At 38.8% G+C, this 22,726-nt stretch overlaps 1 protein-coding gene across 9 annotated transcripts in view; it reads right to left on the bottom strand.

Moving 5' to 3' along the window:
• znf609a (zinc finger protein 609a) overlaps nt 1-22,726 on the bottom strand; it is a 112,447-nt gene that overhangs the window by 36,450 nt on the left and 53,271 nt on the right. For 3 of the 9 annotated variants that reach the window (XR_005234316.1, XR_005234314.1, XR_005234317.1), the window contains exons 8-12: nt 17,129-17,470; nt 14,606-14,684; nt 12,349-12,589; nt 11,951-12,048; nt 11,226-11,543 (exon numbers count right to left, since the gene is read on the bottom strand). Coding sequence is in view for 2 of the 9 variants with exons in the window: in XM_037980827.1 (XP_037836755.1) it covers nt 14,611-14,684; nt 17,129-17,470 (416 nt within the window). In the remaining 7 variants the exon portion in view is untranslated. Of the gene's footprint in view, nt 1-11,222; nt 11,544-11,950; nt 12,049-12,348; nt 12,590-14,605; nt 14,685-17,128; nt 17,471-22,726 lie in introns of those variants that run through there. The other 6 variants (XR_005234315.1, XM_037980827.1, XR_005234320.1 and 3 more) reach the window with 5 other exon arrangements.

Below are 22,726 nucleotides of genomic sequence, written 5' to 3'. Positions count from 1 at the left end.
ATCTCTTATAGGCAGAAATAACTCAATTCTGTGAAACTCAGTGAAAATGATGCTGCTTCCTAAATATTTCTATCTTTTTCAGGGCCTCCCTGTTATGATTCCTAAATCATTCTTTATGGCTCTGGACTCATTAATACTTTTATTTATTTGGAAAGGTAAACACCCCTTCAGACTTAGAAAAGACTTTCTTCAAAGGCCCAGAGAGTTGGGTGGAATGGCCTTGCCCAATTTTCAAAACTATTACTGGGCAGCTAACATTTGAGGACTGCTTTACTGGCGGCATTTTCATCTGGAGCCATCACCTCCCGTCTGGGTGTCTTTGGAGGCTCATGCTGGAGGAACTGGAACTTCCTTGCCTGCACTTTTTGGTTGTCCCCTTCCTCTAACTTGCTCAGCTCCCTTTGGAGGCCCGGTGGTTAGACAGTCTCTTAAAATCTGGTCTCAGTTTAGGAGAGCACTTGGTCTCCAGGTGTTTTCACTTCTAAGCTGGATTGCAGGTAATCATCAGTTTGCTCCATTGGCTGGATTTCGAATCTGGCATGAAAAAGGGGCGAAGTGTTTTGTGGATTTATATTCGGGTGGATACTTTCTCAGCTTCTCTGAGCTAACAAAAAAATTTGCAATTGCATCCACAAATTTTTTCAAATTTCTACAAGTCAGGCATTATGTGCAAAGTTTGACATCACAATTCCTTTGTAAGCCTCCAGATAATCCTCTTGATGTGTTTTTGTCAGTCAATCCTACTTCAAAAGGTGTGCTATCTAAACTTTATAATCTCATCTTCAAATTACACTGTCCATCTTTGACTGCCATTAAGACAGTTTGGGAACAAGATCTTCAATCCCCCATCTCTGACGAGACGTGGGATTCTATTCTAGATCAGGTTAATTCGTCCTCAATGTGCGCTCGACACATACTTTTGCAATTTAAAGTTGTCCACCAGGTACATCTCTCTAAAGCTAAACGGGCACGCATTTACCCAAACGTGGACCCAACATGTGACAGATGTAAGAGTGCACCTGCTACGCTAATCCACATGTTCTGGTATTGCCCTTCTCTAGCTAACTTCTGGAAATCAGTTTGTCATACTATATCTGAGATATTGCAGTGTGAAATCAGACCAAACCCCTTCTCCGCCATCTTTGGAGTTTCCCCGAGCCTGGACTTGCCACGTGTCAAACAAAGAGTGCTCTCATTTTCATCATTAATTGCCAGGAGGGCCATCTTACTAAGGTGGAATGGTGAGTTTGTGGTAATGTGCATTATTGGTTTCTGCCAAATATAGTGTCTTGTCTGATTGCCAAAAAGCTTTAATTTGGTCTCATCAGACCACAAAACTTTATTTAATTTCCATCACTGTTTGTCTGGATCAGGGAGCCCCTCACCCTCTAGTGTTGAGAATCAGGAGCTTGACATCATCGTCATTGGTCCTGAACATAGGCACACCACAGTGCTGTGTGCTCAGCCCAGTTTTCTTCATTCTGTTTAAACACGACTGCTCCGCCATCCACTCCACAAACATAATCGTGAAATTTGCAGACGGCACCACGGTAGTGGTTCTCAAATTGATCAATGATGAGACTCACTATAGAGAGGAGATCCAGCACATGACAAGATGGTGTTAGGATAACAACCTTGTTCTGAACACCAGCAAGACCAAGGAAGTCATTGTGGACTACAGGAGGACCAGGATGACTGAATATGAATACCTTCTCTAAGTGCATAACACACATGTAGACTGGTTGGGCAACCTCCCATGCCCGTCAAGAACTCTAGAAAGGGTAAAGATCTGGTCCGGTGCTCCACAGTTAAGATGGAACTCGTTCCTCCTGAATCTGAGGTTCTACTATTGACCAAACTCTCTTCTCCAGCACACCTGAATAGACCTTACTAGGGTGGCTGAAGAGTGTGATTACCTTGTAATTGGAACACAACCTTCGGTCCCCCTTCATAAAAATGCGAACCACCACCACAGTCTGCCAATCCAGTGGAACTGCCCCCAATGTCCACGGGATGTTGCCAAGGCATGTCAACAAAGACAGGCCAACATCCATAGCCTGAGAAACTCAGGGACGATCTCATCAAACCCTCAACCCAGATTATGGACGGACCCACCCCAAAGTGCCAGACTTAGCTTCCTTAATGGAAGATGTGTTGGTAGAATTGAGAAGGTCCTCAAAGTATTCTTAAATTTTTCCACCACCTGATGATATCAGTAGTTGAGGTCAACAGCACCCCACCTTGACTAAACACAGTGCTGGTAAAGTGCTGCTTCCCCTGCCTCAGCTGACTGACGGTTTGCCAGAATCTTTTTGAAGCTAATCGAGAGGCTCTATCCAAGGCTTCACTGAAGCCCTTCCACACTTGAGCTGCTATTCCTTGACAATAGCAGCGTGGAACCTCTGCCTCAGATGGTATTCAGTTGAAGCTCTGCTGGAGGTGTAAGTTGAACATCTGTCTACCAGGTTTTACTGCCAGGCGTTCTCAGCAAACCCTTAGTTTAATGTTAGAACATAAGGGTGTCCATAAGTGTAGATGGCGACAGGACAGGACACCCTAGGCCGCAAGTCGATGACAGACTTTGTAGCTGTGACCATATGTTTTGGACACTCGAATGAAGAGAAGATCAAAGCTGTCAACTGATCACCACCTAGTGGTGAGTTAAATCAGATGGTGTGGAAAGACCCAGTAGCTATTTGGGTCTACTGGGTCTTTTTTCCCTCACCAAACTGGTTCCAGAGTTAGACCAAAGCCAGTGCTTAACTGCATCAGCATTTTTTCTGTTTCACTGCAGAAGTGCTGGCACCAGCTCTTTACAGGATAGAGCAGAGAACTACTTTCATAAAGAACTTGGGACAGGCTCATGGAGAGGTTCAACAATAAAAGAGCGCAATGTTTAAAAATCCAGTTGCTTTTATTTTTAGTCTGCTTAATTTAGAGCAAAACAATAAAAATACTACGTCAACATGAACAACAAGTCAAATTAGCAGTGGAATAACATAGGCTCATCTCTCATCTCTAGCTGTTTTTTTTTGTTTGTTTGCTTGTTTTTTTTAGATCAGAAACACAGGCAGAATGTTCCATAACTGTTTAAAAATGTTTATGGTGACAGACTGGTGACATTAAGATATCTGTTTGCAGATATAAAGAGACAAACCCTGTGATCTGTGTTAGCTGGTATTTCACTGGGCTGTAACTGTTGGTGACCAGTTGGAGACACAAAACTGGAAGAAAATACACAAATTTTTACTTGGACTTAGGGATGCACCAATACATTTTTCAAACTAATTACAAGTCCATATGTTTGAGTTCTTGCAAATAGTGAGTACCGATAAAAGTACTAGTAAATACCATTATACTTCTTACAGTTACTTTAAAAATGTGTTTGAAAAATCAGAGGACTATTTTTTGTGTTTATTCCTCAAATGAAATTAGGATAACAGTGGTCTTCTTTAAAAGCAACCAATTAGTGAGTGCTAAGATTGCTGGGAAGCTCATGCTCAAATCTGTATATTCTCAGGATCCTTTTCTGCTCAATGATAGACTTTAGTCAATTCCTGCTGCTCCTAACTCATGGAACTCAGAACTGAGTTGTCCTTTTTAAATATTTTATGAAAGTACTTGTGTTAACAGTGCTAAATTTAGTTCCTTCTGACAGCTTTGCTGAGCATAATTTGCAGTCCACTCTTCCTCCACATGACTTCTTTTCCTTCCTCTGATGTTTATTGGTAGTCAGCTAATAATTACGGCCACCAACTGGTAGGCTGTGTGAATAAGGGCAGCCAAATCAAATAAGACAAAAAAACAAACAAAAAACTACCTTCACATTGCTGACATGTGCTGAACTGAGAGGTGAACAACAAGCTGTCGTAAAGTGAACACTTATAAGTACAAATACATTCACTCAGTATTGGACCAATACGAGTATCTTTATCAGTGCATCCCTACATGGAATTACAGTGAATCATATGTCACATGAATGTCATACAATCTCACAGCAAAACTTGGGCCAAAATTCACTGGGAATATGCATAATTATTGCACCGCTGTTGCATGATGTTCTCGCCACCTAATCATAATTTCTGATACTTGGAACTGCTGCTCAACAGTTGTGATTATACTGTGTACAGTGCTCAAAAAGTTCTGCCTGACAATAGAAAAACCTGGACTATATAAAAACGGCCTCTCCACAGTCTTACAATAATTTTGTCTTCAGACATCAATCAATAAGGAATGCAGAGAAGAAACAGATGGGTTAGGATCCTAACCCATCTGAGGCCCAGACTGACCTGCTGAAGGCTGCATAGAGTCTACTTGCTGTTGCTGCAATAAAGAATGGCTGGGTCATGTGGGTCCATCACATGGAACCTACAATGTTCTGCTCTCTTTGTTGTCTCTTAATCCAGGGGTGCCAAAATTCAAAACTTGGATCTAGCCAAGAGCCAATCTCAGTTAATATTTATAGAAATACAACTTTCTTGATTCAATAAAGTCCGTCCATCCATCTTCTTCCGCCTATCCGGGGTCGGGTCGCGGGGGCAGCAGCCTAAGCAGGGAGACCCAGACTTCCCTCTCCCCAGCCACTTGGGCCAGCTCCTCCGGGGGAATCCCAAGGCGTTCCCAGGCCAGCCGAGAAACATAGTCCCTCAATTCAAAAAAGTAAATAATGCAATTAGGATTCTCATTTTGAGATATCCTTTTTGTAGAGCAAATCTGTTCTGGCACATGTTGGCCACAATTTTTTCAATATGGCATGCCCATATTCCATAACAAGACTAAAAAAAATAAATAAAACTTTAAAACACCTTTGGTTTTAGATGTAGTATGTCAAAATATCCATGTAAAAATACAAATTATTTTATGCAAAATTTAGAACAAACAAATTAATCAATAAAAATATGAAATTTAAAAACAAAATAAGAATTAATTTCTTATCCCTTACTTTTTTTATCAACATTTTAATTTATTAATAGTCCATTTAATCAAAACCTAATTAAAAATATGAACATTTGACTTTGAAATAAGAAGAGAATACAAAAAAATGTAATTAAAGCAGACTGTTGCTCTGACGCACATTAACTCAAATCAAAAACTCAACATCTTTTCTCAATTGAAAGTTCTTAACTAGAGTTTGATCTGTCCCATTTGATGTTCTTTGTTGCTCTTTCTGAATTGTTTTTCTTAGCTTTAGAGTTGGTCACAAAAAGTCTGCACTAGGTCTGCTCATTTTTTTTTTAAACAAAATGAGAAAGTATAGAGACTCAATTTGTCACAGATTAGTGATAAAATATTATTGTGGGGGACAGATGAAATATTAACAAGTGCAAGATCCGGCTCATGGGCTCATTGACACATGTCATAATCAGTCACAGTTTAACTTCATAGGTCATCGACCCCTCACAAAGCTGTTTCATTTCTCACACTTTCTGAGATGAGTTTGAAAAGCCCACAACAACTCATTTTCTGTTTTTTACAGGAAAGAACCAGAATGACTTTGAAGACCAGGTAGTTGTGACAGCACCTCCACCTCCGTCTCCATCTGGCAGCTCCACTTTGAGCACCAGTGGAGCTGGATCACCTAAGAGCCAACTGTAATGCCTGAGACCAGTGTAATGGGAAAAATACTGTTTCAGTGATTCTTGCTGCATGTGACCACCATGTTTTAGTTTACTTAGGAATGCCTTTATTCTTATCCCTATAGGGTACCAGGATGTATGTGTTATCTGGTACTTTGGTTTCCCCCTGACCCCCCTGACTGTATGGAAATTTACCAGTATGTGCCTACAAGCCTATCTTTATTTACCTCCCCTTGTGATCAGCTATCTGACCCTTCTGCCCCCCCTGACCCCTCCTCATCCTACAATGGCATAAGAAGGGGGAGCTATCTGTAATGCTTCAGACTCACTCTGTTGACTCATCTCAGCACAGTGATTCTCAGATATATAGCTTAAATAAATTATCCTAAGACAAAAGTCTTCGTTGTCCTCTTTGTTAAAGAAAATTCCACAACGCCAGCGAGACAAGTGGAACCACCAGGGTTGGGACGAGCGTAACCACTACAGTCATGACTTACATAAGTCCTTTTGGTCCAGTTCAGTAGAGAACCAGCTGAATGTGCAGATGGAGACACCAAGCATGAACAAATACCATTGAACTAATGTAATACCAGAAACGTTCTTTCATTATATCAGGTCACATGACTCAGACAGGTGGAGGCCAGCCAATCACATGTATCTGTGGGAAGTCAGAGGACATAGTAGTCAAAATGGACAGCCCAGAACCTGCCAGACAGTATCTCACACACACAAAGGTACAGAATTTTTAAACTGATGAATTTTTGGCTGTCAAAACTTAAATCTAAACATCAGATTTTTAAATTTTCTTTAAGAATGTCCTAAGCCAATCTTAAGTATCTGGTTGTGGGTTCTGATCAAGACATTTTCATTAATGGGTTTTGGAGCATCTGATAATCTCTGCTATAGGCCTTCTGTTTATGGCTTTACATTAACCACACCATAATACAGCTGCTGTAAAACATTGTGATATATCTTGTCAACATATCTACAGTATGAAAGTATTTTAGAATACAAAAAAGACCACTTCTATAACTTCTTGTAACATTTTCAATTTGGCTATTTCTTGTGCCGGTAGTGATAGAGCTACATTCAACACCAATAATTTCTTGAGGCAATTAAAATTCCCACATACCACATTAAATAACATACTTTAGAGGAAACTCTAAAGAGAAGAGACAAGATCGCTTGGGACAATATGATTAAAAGGATTACAGAACAGGGGGTTTAGTTTATTTCTCTGAATGACCAACCCCTCGCTGTGGTGGAAAAAATAAATTTTTGTTGTCTTTTCAAGCTGTTGGAGCCACAGTCCTACCCTTTTTGACAAAACGTAACAGACAGCACTTTGCGAGCTGTGTAAACTTGTGTCTTTATGGGCTATAATCTGTAGTTTTCTGCTGTAGTTTCTCTAGTTATATTCATATGCAATTTTGAAATGTGGGTCTACACTCCATGTAAACAAAGCCCTCAGCAGTGGAATCTATCAAACACCATGCGGAAGTTTAACTCATGTGATTGACCTACATTAGGCTGGCCATAGTCTGTGTGGTAAACAAATATGGTGAAATCAAAGAAGCCTAAAACTTTGGAAAAGATGCTTAGGTGGAAATATAAGAGCAAATTGACTTAAAGGTGAACTGAAATCCAATCTCAGAAATTGACATTTCATGTTTTTTATTTAGTCAAACACATTCACACAACATTCCAGGGACACATTTTTCTGACTTAAAACTTAAATAACTTGTTTTTAGCATTTTAGTCAATAATTTCCGAATGGGATGATTTGTGGGACGGAGTTGCCTTACTGGGTTTATGACGTGCGCTGTGCCCTGGCCAGCTCCTAAGAGAGCTGGAGAACAAAGAACGCCACTACTGTCCGGTTGTTTACTAGTGGAAAATGGAAGAAGAAGCCTTTTTTGTATACGAAGAAATGCCAGATAACTTTACAACCATACCAGTATAAACCTGAACCGACAGCTGAATTTCCAGAATCAGATGAAAACTCTTACGATTTGGATTCTGATGATCACAAAGACGGTTATGGCTGACAAAACACGCATAACCACTGAGTTGGGAACGTGGAACGGTGAGAATCAATTACCCCCAAATAATTGTCATGACATTAGTACACAACACTCCAAGTTAACATAAAGACGGCAGGATAGAGAGCTTATGTTGCTAACTCATTAAAAACGTGAGAGCGCTTGAGAGTAGCATTTAGGAACTCTCACACCAGAATAAACTAATCAATAGCAGTTTCAGACTATGACATTTGTTTAATCACACATAGATTGTCTATATTTTTTTCATCAATAACAAACTGCTCTGAATGACAAACTGATCTCAGGTTTCTGAACATCACGTTTGAAGTAAAACACCTGTTTCTTGCCTCCTTCTCTGTGGCGATGTTCTCCTCTCCATTTGTCTTTCTTTTAAAATTATAAATAGTTGGCAAGAGGTCCTGTTTTTTGGCATGAAGCCAGTTCACCACATTAATGAGGGTCAGTGCTCGCGTGGCTTTTCTTTAATGTGATTTGAACCAGAGTTCTGATAGTGAATCCCACATTGGAGCCTATGGATCTAAATCTGAGGAAGGTTTTTATCTTTCGGGAAGCCAAAAAGATAAACTTCAGTGGTATTTTCTGGTGGGTTCGAACAATTAATTCTAACTTACTGAACCATGTTGTACCAGTATTCACCCACTTACTGATGAATTGCTGAATGCTCATAAATGTCAGCGGCTCTGTGGACGTCACAAATCAGGGAGGTCATGGAAAAGCCAAAAACACCCAAGTGGTTTCTTCAATGTTTGGTATTAAAAAACAATAGTATATTATTTTTTATTTTACAAAAGGCATATTTCATGATTTTCTTTTAACTGATGTTGGCTTCAAAACACTTTTCAGTTCAGCTTAAAATGTGAAAGAAGAGAGCAAATGAGTAAAGATAAATATCTGGGATCAGGCAGGGTGGTGGAGTGCTAAAAAACAAAGCTCAGCATTCGATTACATGCAGTTTTTGTGTAAGTTTAACGCTAGGAAAGTGGTTAGAATGTTTTTAACTCAAGGTTCATTTCCAGTCTATGATATGCTTACAACCTGTCCAGGGTGTCCCCCGCCTCTCGCACAGTTACTTTGTCATTTCTATAGGTTCTTATAGCCACTCACAAATTTTGCTCAGAATTTTTTTTAAATTTCAGGACTAAGCATAAGTCTGAAAAAAAAATCAATGGATTTTGTTTATTACTTTAAGAAAATTATTTTGACTGTCTTCATGACATTGCAATGAGTACTTTTAAAACAAAAAAATCAAAAAGGAGTATCCTTGCAATGCAACATTTTTTTGTCTGTTTTTTTTATCAATGAGGATGTGTTTAGCTAAGCAACTTTTTTAATATACACAGTGAACACAGGTGGATGACTTAACCTTGTTACTAAATAGGTAACACTCTGTTTTCTTTAAAAGTTTACTTTGCTGTATTAGGTCATTCATTGTCAAGCATTTCTGGGTCAATTTCCAAAAACGTCTTGAAGCCCTGAGAGTAAATTATTTACCACAGCTTTAAACAATTGGAGCAGAATTTTACAGACATACAGTATTAGGGATGTAAAGATTAACCCATTTCTACCAATTCAAAAATGCAACAAACAGTTCTTCTGGCTGCACTTTCTGCTGTTTAGCTTTATTGTTTTTTTCATTACAATTGCCTAGTGTTTAAGTCAAGTCAATTTTATTTATATAGCACTTTTCAGCAACAAGGCAGTTTAAAGTGTTTAGGAGGAGAACTGCAACAATCCTGGTTTTAACCTAAAACAAACTGAAAGTGTGTTCCACCCTGATACTTGGAAATCAATTAATATTACTGAAACAAAAGGTTAACTCATGAGTTAAAAAAATCATTTTGCTGCTAACTGCTGAGACACTGAACAAGTGCTAAACACATCTGACGGCAGGTTTACTAATTTTGCATTAGTCTTCATTTTTGTGTATCATATAATTGGGAGTCAGGTTTTCTGAAAATGTATTGTAATTGTAAAACAAGACTTACTGATAGAGACTCATTCTTTGGCTTTGTTGTACTGAATCTCAGGTTGTTTAATCAAACTAATATTGAATCATATCATATTGTCATTAAATGTTAAATCATATTGTGATTAGGGGCTGAATTGTATAGCATCATTAACATTTTTGCTGCTCATGTATCTTTAATAAACCAAATTCATAGGAGTGTATTGGGTGTATTGTGATTCACAACCCTATGCATATACCCTACAGTATGCTTTTCAACTTTTACAGTGGATATAACAATTAGTTGAAGCACCTTCTGATTTAATTCTAGCCTTTATTCTTCTTAGTAACACACCTGCCATCAATTAAAGTGACTATGAACAACCTGAAGTCTAGCTGTCCCAGCAGGTTTTTTTCTGATGTTTACTCAGTTCCATTATACTGTAAGGTGGTAAAATGCAAATATTATATGAAAAATCTAAACAAATTATTAGGTCAACATAACACAAAAAACAATATTATACAGCTTCAGGGGAATGGCAGGTTAACTAGCAATATGGAGTATATTACAATATTGTTTTTTTAAGTTTGCCTGAATAATTAACAGTTAAATGGCAAACAAACAGTTATTTCTTTGAATCCCATTGATAGCCAAAGACTAATCTTTTACTCGAAAGTATAGCTACTTCTGAGGTTAAAAAAATGATTTGATTTTAGGGTCAAAGGTCAAGGTCACAGGTGACCCAATGTTCTAAGTCTGCAACAGTGTAATGTAGGAATATCAAACTGCACAGCCAGAAACCTCATGGGTCAAGGACAATCCTTATTGATTTCAAGCCCAGGGGGTCAAAGGTCAAGGTCACAGATAGGATTAGACTGTTTTGTTAGGCCAGACAGCTGCATCCAGCCGAAGACAAAATGATATGAACTAGCATATAAGAGTAAGCTAACACTACTTTGCTACAGTCATCGTAAGTCCTGTGTACAACACTGTAAAAACTGTGGTCATTTTTATGATGTATTAACATGTGTGTGCATTTCAGTTGGCTCTTTTGTCAGAAAATTATCTCTGCAAACTACTGGTCTGGGTGTTCAACCAAGATGCTCTAATGTTGAAGTTGTGTAATAGTTTTAAAATATTCTTACTGTCACCTCAGCCATATTTACACATGTACTCCTATTGTATCTCACTGTACATTTTGACAAAAAACTTTTGTACCTTTTGCAGATGTATCCACTTTCAAGTTTTATCCTATGGCAGTTTGTGTTGAAACAAGTTAAACCTTATTAAACACTGACCCATCCATCCATCCATCCATCCATCCATCCATCCATCCATCCATCCATCCATCCATCCATCCATCCATCCATCCATCCATCCATCCATCCATCCATCTTCTTTACCCGCTTCTCCTTTCCAGGTCACGGGAAGCTGGTGCCTATCCCCAGCAGTCATTGTGCGAGAGGCGGGGGACACCCTGGACAGTATGGCAAAGTTTCTTGTGTACTGGTGCAATCACTGAAGTCTTTTGCACTGGCACAAAAAGCATAGTTTTTGTGTGATGACTTCAGCAGGTAAGGCAAATACCATTTTGGTTAATTTTTCTTAAAAGAAAACTAAATTTGCACCAAAATGTCGCGGACAAATGTCTGATTCACACTGACTTTTCCCACCACTGTCTTAACAGACATAACAGAAAATCATGATCCACTCACATAACTGACAAAATTATTTATTAGAGTCTGCTTCAAAATCCAAAGTGTACAAAATAAAAACTAAATACAATTTTAAAATTCTTAATACAAAAAGATGGGGGTGGGGCTGGCCACTCATTGTCTGGACAAATATGACCAGCCCACCCAGACACACTTGACTGAAGACATCGTTCTGTGCCATCTCCTCACTCTTCAAGACAGTTGCCCTTGCCTCCTTTGAACCCAGTGCAGCGCATCTTCAGCCTGCATAAAAGGTATTAAAAAATACTGAGGGACATACACTTGCAGCTAAAAGCCAGTGATGGAATGTGAAAATACTTTGTTGTTGAACTTATGAACAATTTTTATGGAACTATGCTTAACTTTATTCGATTTTTCAAGGGCTAGTTTACAAATTTATGTTTGCAGTAGCTCCAAAACAAGTGCACACAAACAACTGAGTTGAATCTATATGGAATACTGCTACTGTTATACTTGAAGTATATTCAAAAGTGAGTACTTTTACACTACTTAAGACGACATTGTGATATTTTTTTTCACTGAAGTAAATAACTGTCAATCTATCTGTTCTTTATCCTAAGTAAAGAAAATGTACTTTCTCCGACACTGCTAAAAATAGCATGGTGTGAAACATGTTTCTTGTTTCTTACCAGTTTACGTGTTGCTGTGTTGTGCTGCCAGCTGCCAGTGTTGAAGCAGCTGCTGGTTCTAACACTGCTGAAGAGGCAGGTGAGCTGGGGGCTCCATCCTGAGGGAGGTGAACAAATACATCTGATGTGTGGAAAGGGATTCTTGAACAAACACACACACACCTAAGGTACATGCATAAAACCAAAAAAATAAACAGTAGATGCTGAAATGCTGACTTTACATTTAGCTCTCCAAAGTTATTTTTTTAAGACAGTGGCAGAGCACAATTAGCCAGGATGGATAACTAACTAGCTTGTTGTCTGCATGCAGAAGACAAAAGAGTAACTTTCAAAATATCCATATTTAACAGATTACCACCAATGGATAAATAAGTGATATAAAGTCACAAAACACTCACCATCCTCTGCCACATTTTCATGCTGTGGCCAAGTCCAGGCCACCTTCCCTCTGTTGGCCGGAACCCGTAAATGAATGTCGCTCTCTGGCTAAACAATGCCCTGCAGTCTCCTGATGTCAAGTCTTCAGTTTGACCAGGCACGTTTAGAACCCTGGCCAACCAGATACCAAAGAACTGAGCTGTAAGAGGTGGAAAGACTCTGAACCTGCACCGTGTCAAGTCAAGTAGGGCCAGGACGAGTCTGTGGGAAAGGGCCATATGAGGAACATATTCATGGATTAAATTACTAGGACATGTCAGAGACTGTGACAATAACTCTAATAATAAGTCTCTTAAAAGAAACTGAAACTTTGGCTAAAAATAAATCAGTCAGGTACTCATAAAATATTCCTATTAAGACTGTGTAACTTATAGACTGTGATGTTTACTGTGTAAATTGTTTTATGGACTGTTTTGTCATTTGTTATATCTGTATACTTTAATGAATTATGCCTTTCTTTCTTTTACTTTCCTGGAGGCTAGGGATGAAATTTAGTTACTGAGCTAATTCTGGCACATTACAATGATGTGTAATACAACTATGTTGATAAATGAAAAAACAAAAAACAAAACAAAACAAAACATAAAAATATTTCGCCATATTAGATAATCAATTGAACACTTTGAAGACAGAGGAAAGCAGAGAAATTTTCAAAAAACAGTGACATTACTGAAAAACGATAAATGGCCTGTACTTGTATAGTGCTTTATGTAGTCCAAGGACCTCAAAGCGCTTCACACTACATTCATTCATCCACCCATCCACACACTGATGGTGGTGAGCTACATAGTAGCCACAGCTGCCCTGGAGCAGACTGACAGAAGTGAGGCTGCCATCACACCGGCACCACTGAGCCCTCTGACCACCACCAGTAGGTGAGGCAGGTGAAGTGTCTTGCCCAAGGACACAATGACTGAGACTGACAGAGCGGAGGCTCAAACCGGCCACCTTCCAGTTACAGGACGAACCCCTGCCACCTGAGCCACTGCCACCCATAGAATAAGTCATCCCTCAAAAACAGATGAAAAGACAAGACGGAAACTAGTCAGGGAGGCTGCAGAAAGGTTTATAGTTACATTGAAGAAGCTGCAGAAAGTTTTGATTGTGTTCTACATGTGACAACAATGTGTTTTCCACGTTTGGACTCTAGGGTAGAGAAGCCTTTTCTTACAAAGAAACATCCAGGCCTGGATTAATATTACAGAAAAATATTCCAAGTCTCCCAGAAAAGCCTGAAGGAAAAGGTGTTCTGATCTGATGAACCAAAAGGAAATGTTAAATGGACTGTACTTGTATACTGCCTTTCTAACCAACTAGACCACTCAAAGCACTTTACAACACAACCTGTGCCCTCATTTACCCATCCACACACATTCATACAGCACTATACTACAGCTCTACTAATCTAATCTAAATAACTCATTCTATAGAGTGTAATCAGTGCTTTAGATCACATTCATACAGTGATGGGGGGCATTGGAGGCAATGAAGGGTTCAGTTTTTTTCTCAGGGACACTTTGACTTGTCACTGCATACAAAAGTACACCATCCCCACAGTGAAACATGGTGGTGGCAACATCATGCCACAGTTGCTTTTCTTGAGCTGGAACTGGGATTTTAGTTAAGGTGGATGGAATTATGATTAGTTCTAAATATGTTTATTTTGGCTTAAAACCTTCAGGTGTCTGTTAGAAAGCTGAAGAGGAAGAGGAATTTCCTTTTTTAAAATGGCCCCAAACATTTACCTAGATCAAATAAGACACCCCTAATTTTATCTGACTTGAAAGCATTTTACAATGGTGCATTTTGCTATTAGCTGTGCATTTGCACTTGTCAGCCATGTGTATGCAGCTCATTTCACTGTTTGCTGTGTTTTTCGCTTTTTGTGGCGCATTTGCAACTGTCGGCCATCGTAGTTTACAACCAACTTTGCCAAGTTTGTAATGCTGCAGCTCTTTTCATACTGTCAATGCCATTGTACCAGAAAGCTGCAGAAACTCAATGAAAGTGAAACAAGGATTACCAAAACTTTAAAAACTTTTACCAAAACCTGACAGATTGTGTTGCATAGTTATTCACACAGCATTTTGTAAATTCGTGAAAATAAACCATTAGTTTATATTTGTGAAACACCTGCCTTAAACCTGTACAGTACAATATTTTAACCAGCAGCTTGTTACTAGCAAGACTGAAGTGACTGGTGAGTGTGAGTATTACCGGTTTCACCTCCTAGCTGGAGGGTACATGGACGGAGCAGATGGTTGCTGACCAGCAACGATGGCTGAAGAGGAGAGTCCTAAAAAAAGGTCAAATATCAGAAACATAAAGCAAATCTTGCTAAACATACAACAAGCCTTCAGCGTGGCAGCAGCCTGGAGTCAACCTCTGAGTTTTCTTGCTGATCATCGCTCATGTAGGTATAACCGAAATAACAGCACAAATGCCTTCGATGTGTATTAGTGGAGGTTATGTCAGATGATGTTGTGCTTAAGTAAAGTCAGAATTTCATTGAAGTTGATTACCTATAATATCATGCTTAGAAAGTGATTAAAACTTTTGTTATTAAGCTGCTTTTTTCTTTGATTAAGTAAGTGAGAGCTCTTTATTAGGATATTGGGAATTCAGTCATATTAATCTTCATCATATAAGCTTATATATGAGCAGTAGACTTTGCAGTCACTGTTTTCTTTTTGTAGTGTTTTGCCAGTGCTGCTTGAGTTTGGGGTCCCCAGCATGGCATCATCATTCCTCTGCAACTTTTGGAAGTTGCTCAACAGTCCTGTGCTAATTTTTTTACAGACTTCACAACTTTGGATGTGGAAACGAATACTGTTGTCACAATCCTCAAACTCAAAAATCTTTTATATGTAAAATGTGAAAAAAAATCACTTAACTTCACCAAATAATTCACTTGTGTGGGACGATCTGACTAAAGGGCTTCAGGGTACGTGACCAGATCACTCTTATTAGATTATATTTAGGAGTCCAAACACACGAAGGTAACATGGTTGACCAGCAGCATTTCCAAGCATCTAGCAGAGCATGGAACACTATTAAAACTGTTCCAATTTTTATTATTTTTATTCTGTAAATAAAACTCTTACTGCAGCCCAAACCATAGAGAGCTCAGAGATTATATTTACATTGTGGTAACTAGAGCCTGTATATGTGAACCACAAAAATAATCATAATTTGTTGAAATGAAGAAGTTATACTCATGCAAGTTTTACATGTTAGTAAACATAATGGATAAAAAAGGGAGGGAAATCATATCTTACTCTAACATATGATAACAAAAACTTTAATGCAGAATTGATTGTGCCTTCATGAGTAACTGTACTTAACCTTTTATATATCCACTACTGGAGGGTGCTGTAAATGTGAAAAGTTTATATAACAAAAACGAAGAACTGAATGACACATGGCAAAGAGGACATTTTGACCTGACTCCTCAATATGATTACTAGCTAAAGTTGGTGAGGCCTGTGACAAAAAAAAATTGATTTTAGTAAAACAAAAACAAAAAAATGTCCTACCAAGCTAGAATTTGCAAGTTGCATTCCTCAAATGACCCCAAACATTGTATAGAGAAACCTATGCTCTATTTTGAAGTATATAATTCTACCTGTCAGAAGTTTGCAAAAAAGCAAATACTTTTACCACTACAACCGTTATGTCAATCACCACTAAGATTAGCAGGCTTAACATTTTCCTTTGGATCAGTGAACTTGCTTGCCTAATTTAAATTTGTGCTACACAAGCATAATGCTGGTTTTTTTTTTTTTTTTCAAATCATTGAAATTGACTTCTAATATGGGTAGTTATGGTAAACTCTGTGCCCCGGCCTTCACTTTGCCATAATGTATTCTCTTAGCCTAGAGCCTCTACATGTCCGATGTAAATTAAAAGTCTTGTCCAATGCTTAGCAAAGTTTGAGGCTCTAAAATGTGACAACCATATATGCAATAAAATAATTTTTGGAAGGTTGCAAAACTTGGACAGTTTAATAAAGCATAATTTCACAAATAGACCACTAAATACTCATTTTTAAACATCAATTAAACAGTGATAAATTTATTTTGTCTATTTTTTGGCATTTTTCCTGACTAAAAACAGTAAATTGTATGCCTTCTACAATTTTACTAACCATAAAAAGTAACACTTTTTTGACACTGAATAAAGAAAAATAGCTAGTAAAGGAAACTAACCTTAAAACTCTATTAGGAGTTAGTAAACACAGAAAGGCAACAAGATAATGACACGATTTTACAAGCTTTTACAAATCCTCTGATGATTTGGTGTGTGTGTGTGTGGGGGGGTGCTGAGGGTGAGGCATGCATCAAAGGGCTAGGATCCCGATCATAACTGTAGTGTAATACTGTAGTGTTTTTGAATTTCCTTCATATTTAATCTGAAAAGCTGTTCAAGCTGCTTCATAGAAAAGAAAAAAATATCCAAAACACATTCTTTAAATTTGAGAAATACGGTTAAAAAAGCCTTTTTCTAAAGAACGTTAGCCAAAGTCCAAATAAAACACTTTGGAAGACCTTCAGAAACCTTAAAAAAATTCTGCTGATGGGGGCTGAAGATTTTGGCACAGGAATTTAGTCCTTAAAAAGAAAACTGAAATCTGCAAGTCAGAACTTTTAGGTTTAACAGCATGACAAGTTTATAACAAAGAACCATAGAATGGGGTCAGTAAGATCTGCCCACTGATATGCAGAACATTTTAAGTCTCACCAGAGGTGTAGGACAAGTCGTACTGTCCTGACAACAGAGGGTATCCCAGGTGATGATGGGAAGGCAACATGCGCTGTGAAGAGGACCGTGGCTGAGTGCTGTCTTTACCCCATTCCCTGTCCCAGTCTGGTTCCCACTCTCGCTCATGTGAGGTCTTATTGTCTTGAAAGGATGGGGATTTGCTTTTGTATTGGCTGGCGTGCTGCTGCAGCAGCTCTACAGCTTTGGCCTCGCTGGTTGGCTTCACTGTTGGACTGGATCTGGAGGGTTTCTCTCCATCTTCCCTCGCCGTCACCTTCCCTCCATACAAGGGAAAAGTATAACCAACTGGCAGGTATGAGGCTGAGGGCAAAACATTCACACTGTTAACATAAAGAGACATAAACATGACTCAAAGCCACCAATAGTTTGATTCTAACACCACTGTTCCTAAAGAAGAAATGAATGTCATTATTTCCCCACTACAGTTTAAACTTGCAACTAAAGGCAAAAAGAGGCCTGTGTGTGTGGGTTTGTAGTTTTAAAAAAATTCTCATGAACCATTGGATGGATTTTAATGAAACTTTAATTTAAAAAAATCACTGGAAGTTGGTATAGATTCTCTTTCATCCAGGACCATCAACACTCTTATTCATGTGAATAAAGCATCCTGTTTGTCAGCCAGGCAAACAAAGTCCTTAACAAACCTTCATTGTGAGGGGAGAGAGTGTAATCTGTCAACTTTGCACAATTTAAAGCCTTATATCAATGTGTTCCCTGCACTGTACTAAATTACATGATGGTAACTAAGGCTTGCCTATGAAGCTAACAAAAATAATCAGATATGCCCACCTATTGGGGTCTCTATCATTGGGGTATTTGAATTTTGTTGCATAATTTCTAAACCAAAAGGTGCAAAATTTAAAGCCTTATGTCTATGCGTTCCCTGCACTGCACTAAATCAGATGGTATAGGCCGCAAACATTTCCGCCTACAGTTTTTTGATACGTCACGAAATTTGCAAAACATTCTTTTGACTTCTTATCAGAGGTTTAAAAGCCAATCACCATAAAATTAACTATCTTTATTCTATATAACAAGCTAAAAATAGGTTGTCAAGGGCAAGTAAAAATATTTTTAAAAACGTGTACGTTATTCCTCTACAAATATTTGATGATTGCGAGGATAAAATACATTTGGCCATATATTAAAAACAGCAGTAGCTGATGAGATGAAGTTTAAACTGCTGTTTAAGCCAGTTATGAATTACTACACCAAAATTGACAAACATTGTGCCATGGGGTGCCAAAATCCAAAGAAATTGTGTATGCAAAAATGGCTTATCATATCTTTATTAAATTTAGCACAAACCTTCAGGACATTACCTTGAGGTCACACCTAAAAGGTCATATTGCTCTAAGTGAGCATAGATTGTTCAGTCTCAAAGAAAGATCTTCACAAAATCAAACATGTAGTCTAAACTGTACAAGATTTTTGAAAAAATTGTTCATAGGAAAAATAAAGTTTACTAACTGCTGTATAACATTAGAAAACTATGTGTCAACCTGAAGGTGGTGCTACTACTATGGTCGAACCATAACTCAAATTTTAGTCCCCACCAGCAAGTTCTTCATGTCCCCTAATTATTGAAGGTTACTAAATTTCTACTACAGAGAAATTGGCTTTTAAAAGGTAAGATTCGTTATGCAAATTAGAAAACATTATGCAAATTCAACATTATGTCCTCCAAGGGCTTAAACCCACAAAAGTTATCAGGAAAAGTTATTTCTTTATGATTAAGTTATGTTGACACTACCTTGACTGGCCATATCCTATCTATTTTAAGACATATAAACATCACATTCATATCATGGCTCCAGATTGTCATTCCGAGTAGGTGTGCTGAGTTTCATAATTAACAACCCCTCGGGGGGAGCAAACAATGTAAAAAGTTTATATCTCAAAAAATGACTAGACCCTTTTCAACCAAATTTTTTACACTTGGTTAAGACCACAACTTGAGTTGTTCCCTCCAATGTGGTAATGATTGTCAAAAGTGGGTGGGGCTTGTGGATGTTGCTCTACAAAAACTTCCTTAAAAAATCATGCACTGTCTTACAGAACTAACACTCATTATACATACTCTCTAACTTATACAAACTTTTTTCATTTTGAAATTTCATTAATCTTTTGGAGAGCTTTTTTGATGTGTTTCTGTTCCTTTTTCTTCCCTTCTGTCTTCGTGGGGTCGTGTTCAGCCCGATGCTGTAGAGTTCTGATAACAGAGAGTTTGTGTTCCAGAGGGTGGTGAGAGTCAAACAGAAGGTACTGATCTGTGTGGGTCAGTTTCCTGTAGACCTCAATGTTGAGGCTGTCCTCTCTTTCCATATACACCAAACAGTCCCAAAAAAGGCAGCTTGTTGTCGTTCGCATCCTCTCTAGTGAACATGATGTTGTTGTCAACAGAGTTAATGTGTCTGGTGAAGGCTTCAACTTCTTTTGCTTGAATTTTGACCCAGGTATCGTCCACATATCTGAACCAATGGCTCGGTGTTGTTCCCTCAAAGGTGTTCAGGGTTCTCAGTTCCACTTCCTCCACGTAGAGATTGATGTTGAACTTTATTAGCAAAATCAATGGAGTTTTCTATGTCATGTGGTGTGTTTCCAACAAGAGGAGCTAAAAAACCAGAAATATGATTTGCAGTATAATATGATATTGAGTTTATGATACTGATGATGGGTCTGAGTGGTGTTCCTTCTTTGTGGAATTTGGGAAGTCCATATAGACAGGGGAGTATAATCTGTAATTGTCAGGATTTGGGTTTTGTCTTTTTTTCTTTGAGGTTTCTTTTGTATTTGAGGTTATTATTTTCATGTTTAGTTTTGTATTGTTTCTGCCTCTTGTGTTCCTGTCATCATTCACTTCTCTTCAGTTTATCTCTTGGTTTCCTGCCACGCCCATCTTCACCTGATTCTAGTTGTAATCACTCACCTGTGCCCACTTCCCCTAATTACCCTCTGCTTTAAAACCTGGTCAGTTCCTCCATTTAATCGCTGGTTCATTGTCTCTTGTTCATGCTGTCAGATTCCTCCATATGTCCTCTTAAAACACCACAGCTCCTCCCTTGGCACCCTATCATATGTTTTTTCTAAATCCACAAAGACACAATAAAGTTCTTTCTGACCATCTCTGTTCATCTCCATCAACATCCTCAAAGCAAAGATGGCATCTGTGGTGCTCTTTCTTGGCACAAATAGTCACTTCTTGTCTAAGTCTAGCTTCCGCAACTCTCTCCCAGATCTTCATTGTGTGGCTCATCAACCTAATTCCCCTGTAGCTGCTACAACTCTGTACATCACCCTTGTTCTTAAAGATTGGCACCAACACACTTCTCAAGTCCTCAAATGTTTTCTCACTCACAAAAATGCAACTGAATAATCAAGTCAAAAACCTCACTGCCATCTCTCTTAGACATTTCCATTCCTCCACTGGTATGTCATCAGGTCCAACTGCCTTCCCCTTCTTCATCCTCTTCAAAGCTTAGCAGACTTCATCTTCACTTATCCACTTCCTGGTCCACAGTTTGTATGACATCTACTACTTTCCCTTTCATTCTCTTCATTCATCAGCTCCTCAAAGTACTCCTTACATCATCTCATAACACTCTCCTTGCCTGTTAGAACATTAGCATTCTCTTTTAACCAGCCTAACCTGCAGCACATCCTTTCCAGTCTGGTTCCTCTGTCTTGCCAGTCGATAGAAGTTCTTCTCTCCCTCCTTAGTGTCCAGTACAACTCATCATACATCTCCTGTTTTGCCTTTACTACCTCCCTCCTTGCCCTATGTTGCATCTCCCTATATTCCTGTCTCCTCTCTTCGGTCCTCTCACAGTCCCATTTCATCCTGGTCAACCTCTTCCTCTGGATAACTTCCTGCACTTCACTATTCCACCACCAGGTCTCCTTATCATCTTTTCTCTGTCCAGATGACACACCAAGTACATTCTTACCTGTCTCTATAATCACTGTGGCTGCAGCAACCCAGTCATCTGGAAGCTCTTTCTTACCACCCAGAGCCTTTAACAGCTCCTTTCTGACCTCCTCACAACATTCTTCCGTCCTCAACTTCCACCATTTGGTTCTCTTGTCTGCCTTTACTATTTTCCTCTTCTTCACTACAACAATCATCCTACAAACCACCATCCAATGCTGTATGGCTACACTCTCCCTGCCACAACCTTACAGTCCACAATCTTCCTCAGGTTGGTATAAGCCTAAAACTCCTTAAGTCCAGCATTCAACATCATCCAGCCGCAGCTGCTTAATGAGAAGTTCAAGAGAATGCAGGTGGAGTCTGAGCTTGTTTCCTGGGTGCAAGACTACCTTAGTGCAAGACCACAGTATGCACAATTCCAAAACTATGTGTATGACCCTGTTCTTTGCATTACAGATGCATCTGTCTGTTGGTCTCTTTGTAAAGAGTAATGTCCTCAAGGACTGGTGTTTTCATCAAATACAAAATAATCTAAGTTGTATTATAAAGTTGTTTTTTTTACATTTGTATTATATAAACACCAAATCACTTGTTGTTTTGTTTCCAGTTGAAATAAAATTTCGACCAAGAATTTAAATAATAATTTTAGTATATTACCATTTTGTACATGTCAAAACATATTGACAACCTTTGCAACAAAAGTCTGGCACCCCTCCCGGGTTTTCTAGCACCCTACTTATGGGGGCGGGCCCCCAGTTTGGGAACCACTGCTCTAATGGCCCTTTTCCATGGGCTTGACTCAGTGTAAATTAGGAGTCTTTCCATTTTGTTGTCCTGCCCAATTTCAGCTCACTTTTTAGTACTTATTCAGATGGGGTTTGAAACAAGAAATAAGATTTGACATCAGCAGACTGCAGGTCGTTTAGGCTAGAGAGTGACGTCAATGACCAGAGCCCCAAACTGGAAGAGTGGCTCCAACAGATCCCAGGAACAACCTCAGAGATCTCTATCTAGAAGAGCATAGTCCTTGGAACAGCTAAGATACTGCGAAGAACCCTCAAGCCCCCAGGCCTCTGGTAGAGGATCCGAGCTTGAAGTGAAAGTGGAACCGCCCATGTGGAACGAAAATAGGGCAAGATGGAAGTTTATATACTGTATAGTTAAAATGAGACAGGACAATGGAAAAACAGCTTACGTAATAACTGATGGCACGAGTTCTGTTCTTAAAACTTTTCAATTACCTATTGGTATTGACGCTGTCGTGGTCCTGATACTTTGAGCACAAAACACTTTGCAACATCTTTGTTTAAAACCTTGGCATTACCTGTTGGAGTCAACCCTATTTATCTGTTAGCAAAACCTCTCATGAACCAGTGGATGGATTTTAGTCTCCCAGTCTCCATCACATACTCTGAGCGCTTCACATTGCGTTATATTTTTGCCTAAATCTTTAGAAAAAACTGTTGACACCCACCCTGTCTGTTAGAAAAATATATTATGAACTGGACAAATTTTAGTGAAATGTTTAGAAAACAATTAGCGCAGTGGTTCCCAAAGATTTTCTTCTGGGCCCCCTTATGGATTACAATAAAATCCTGCCCCCCCTCCGCAAAAAAAAAAAAAAA

The sequence above is a fragment of the Kryptolebias marmoratus genome, linkage group LG17 (assembly GCF_001649575.2).
Source record: "Kryptolebias marmoratus isolate JLee-2015 linkage group LG17, ASM164957v2, whole genome shotgun sequence".
NCBI lineage: Eukaryota > Metazoa > Chordata > Actinopteri > Cyprinodontiformes > Rivulidae > Kryptolebias > Kryptolebias marmoratus.
This window is presented reverse-complemented; position numbering and strand designations above follow the sequence as displayed.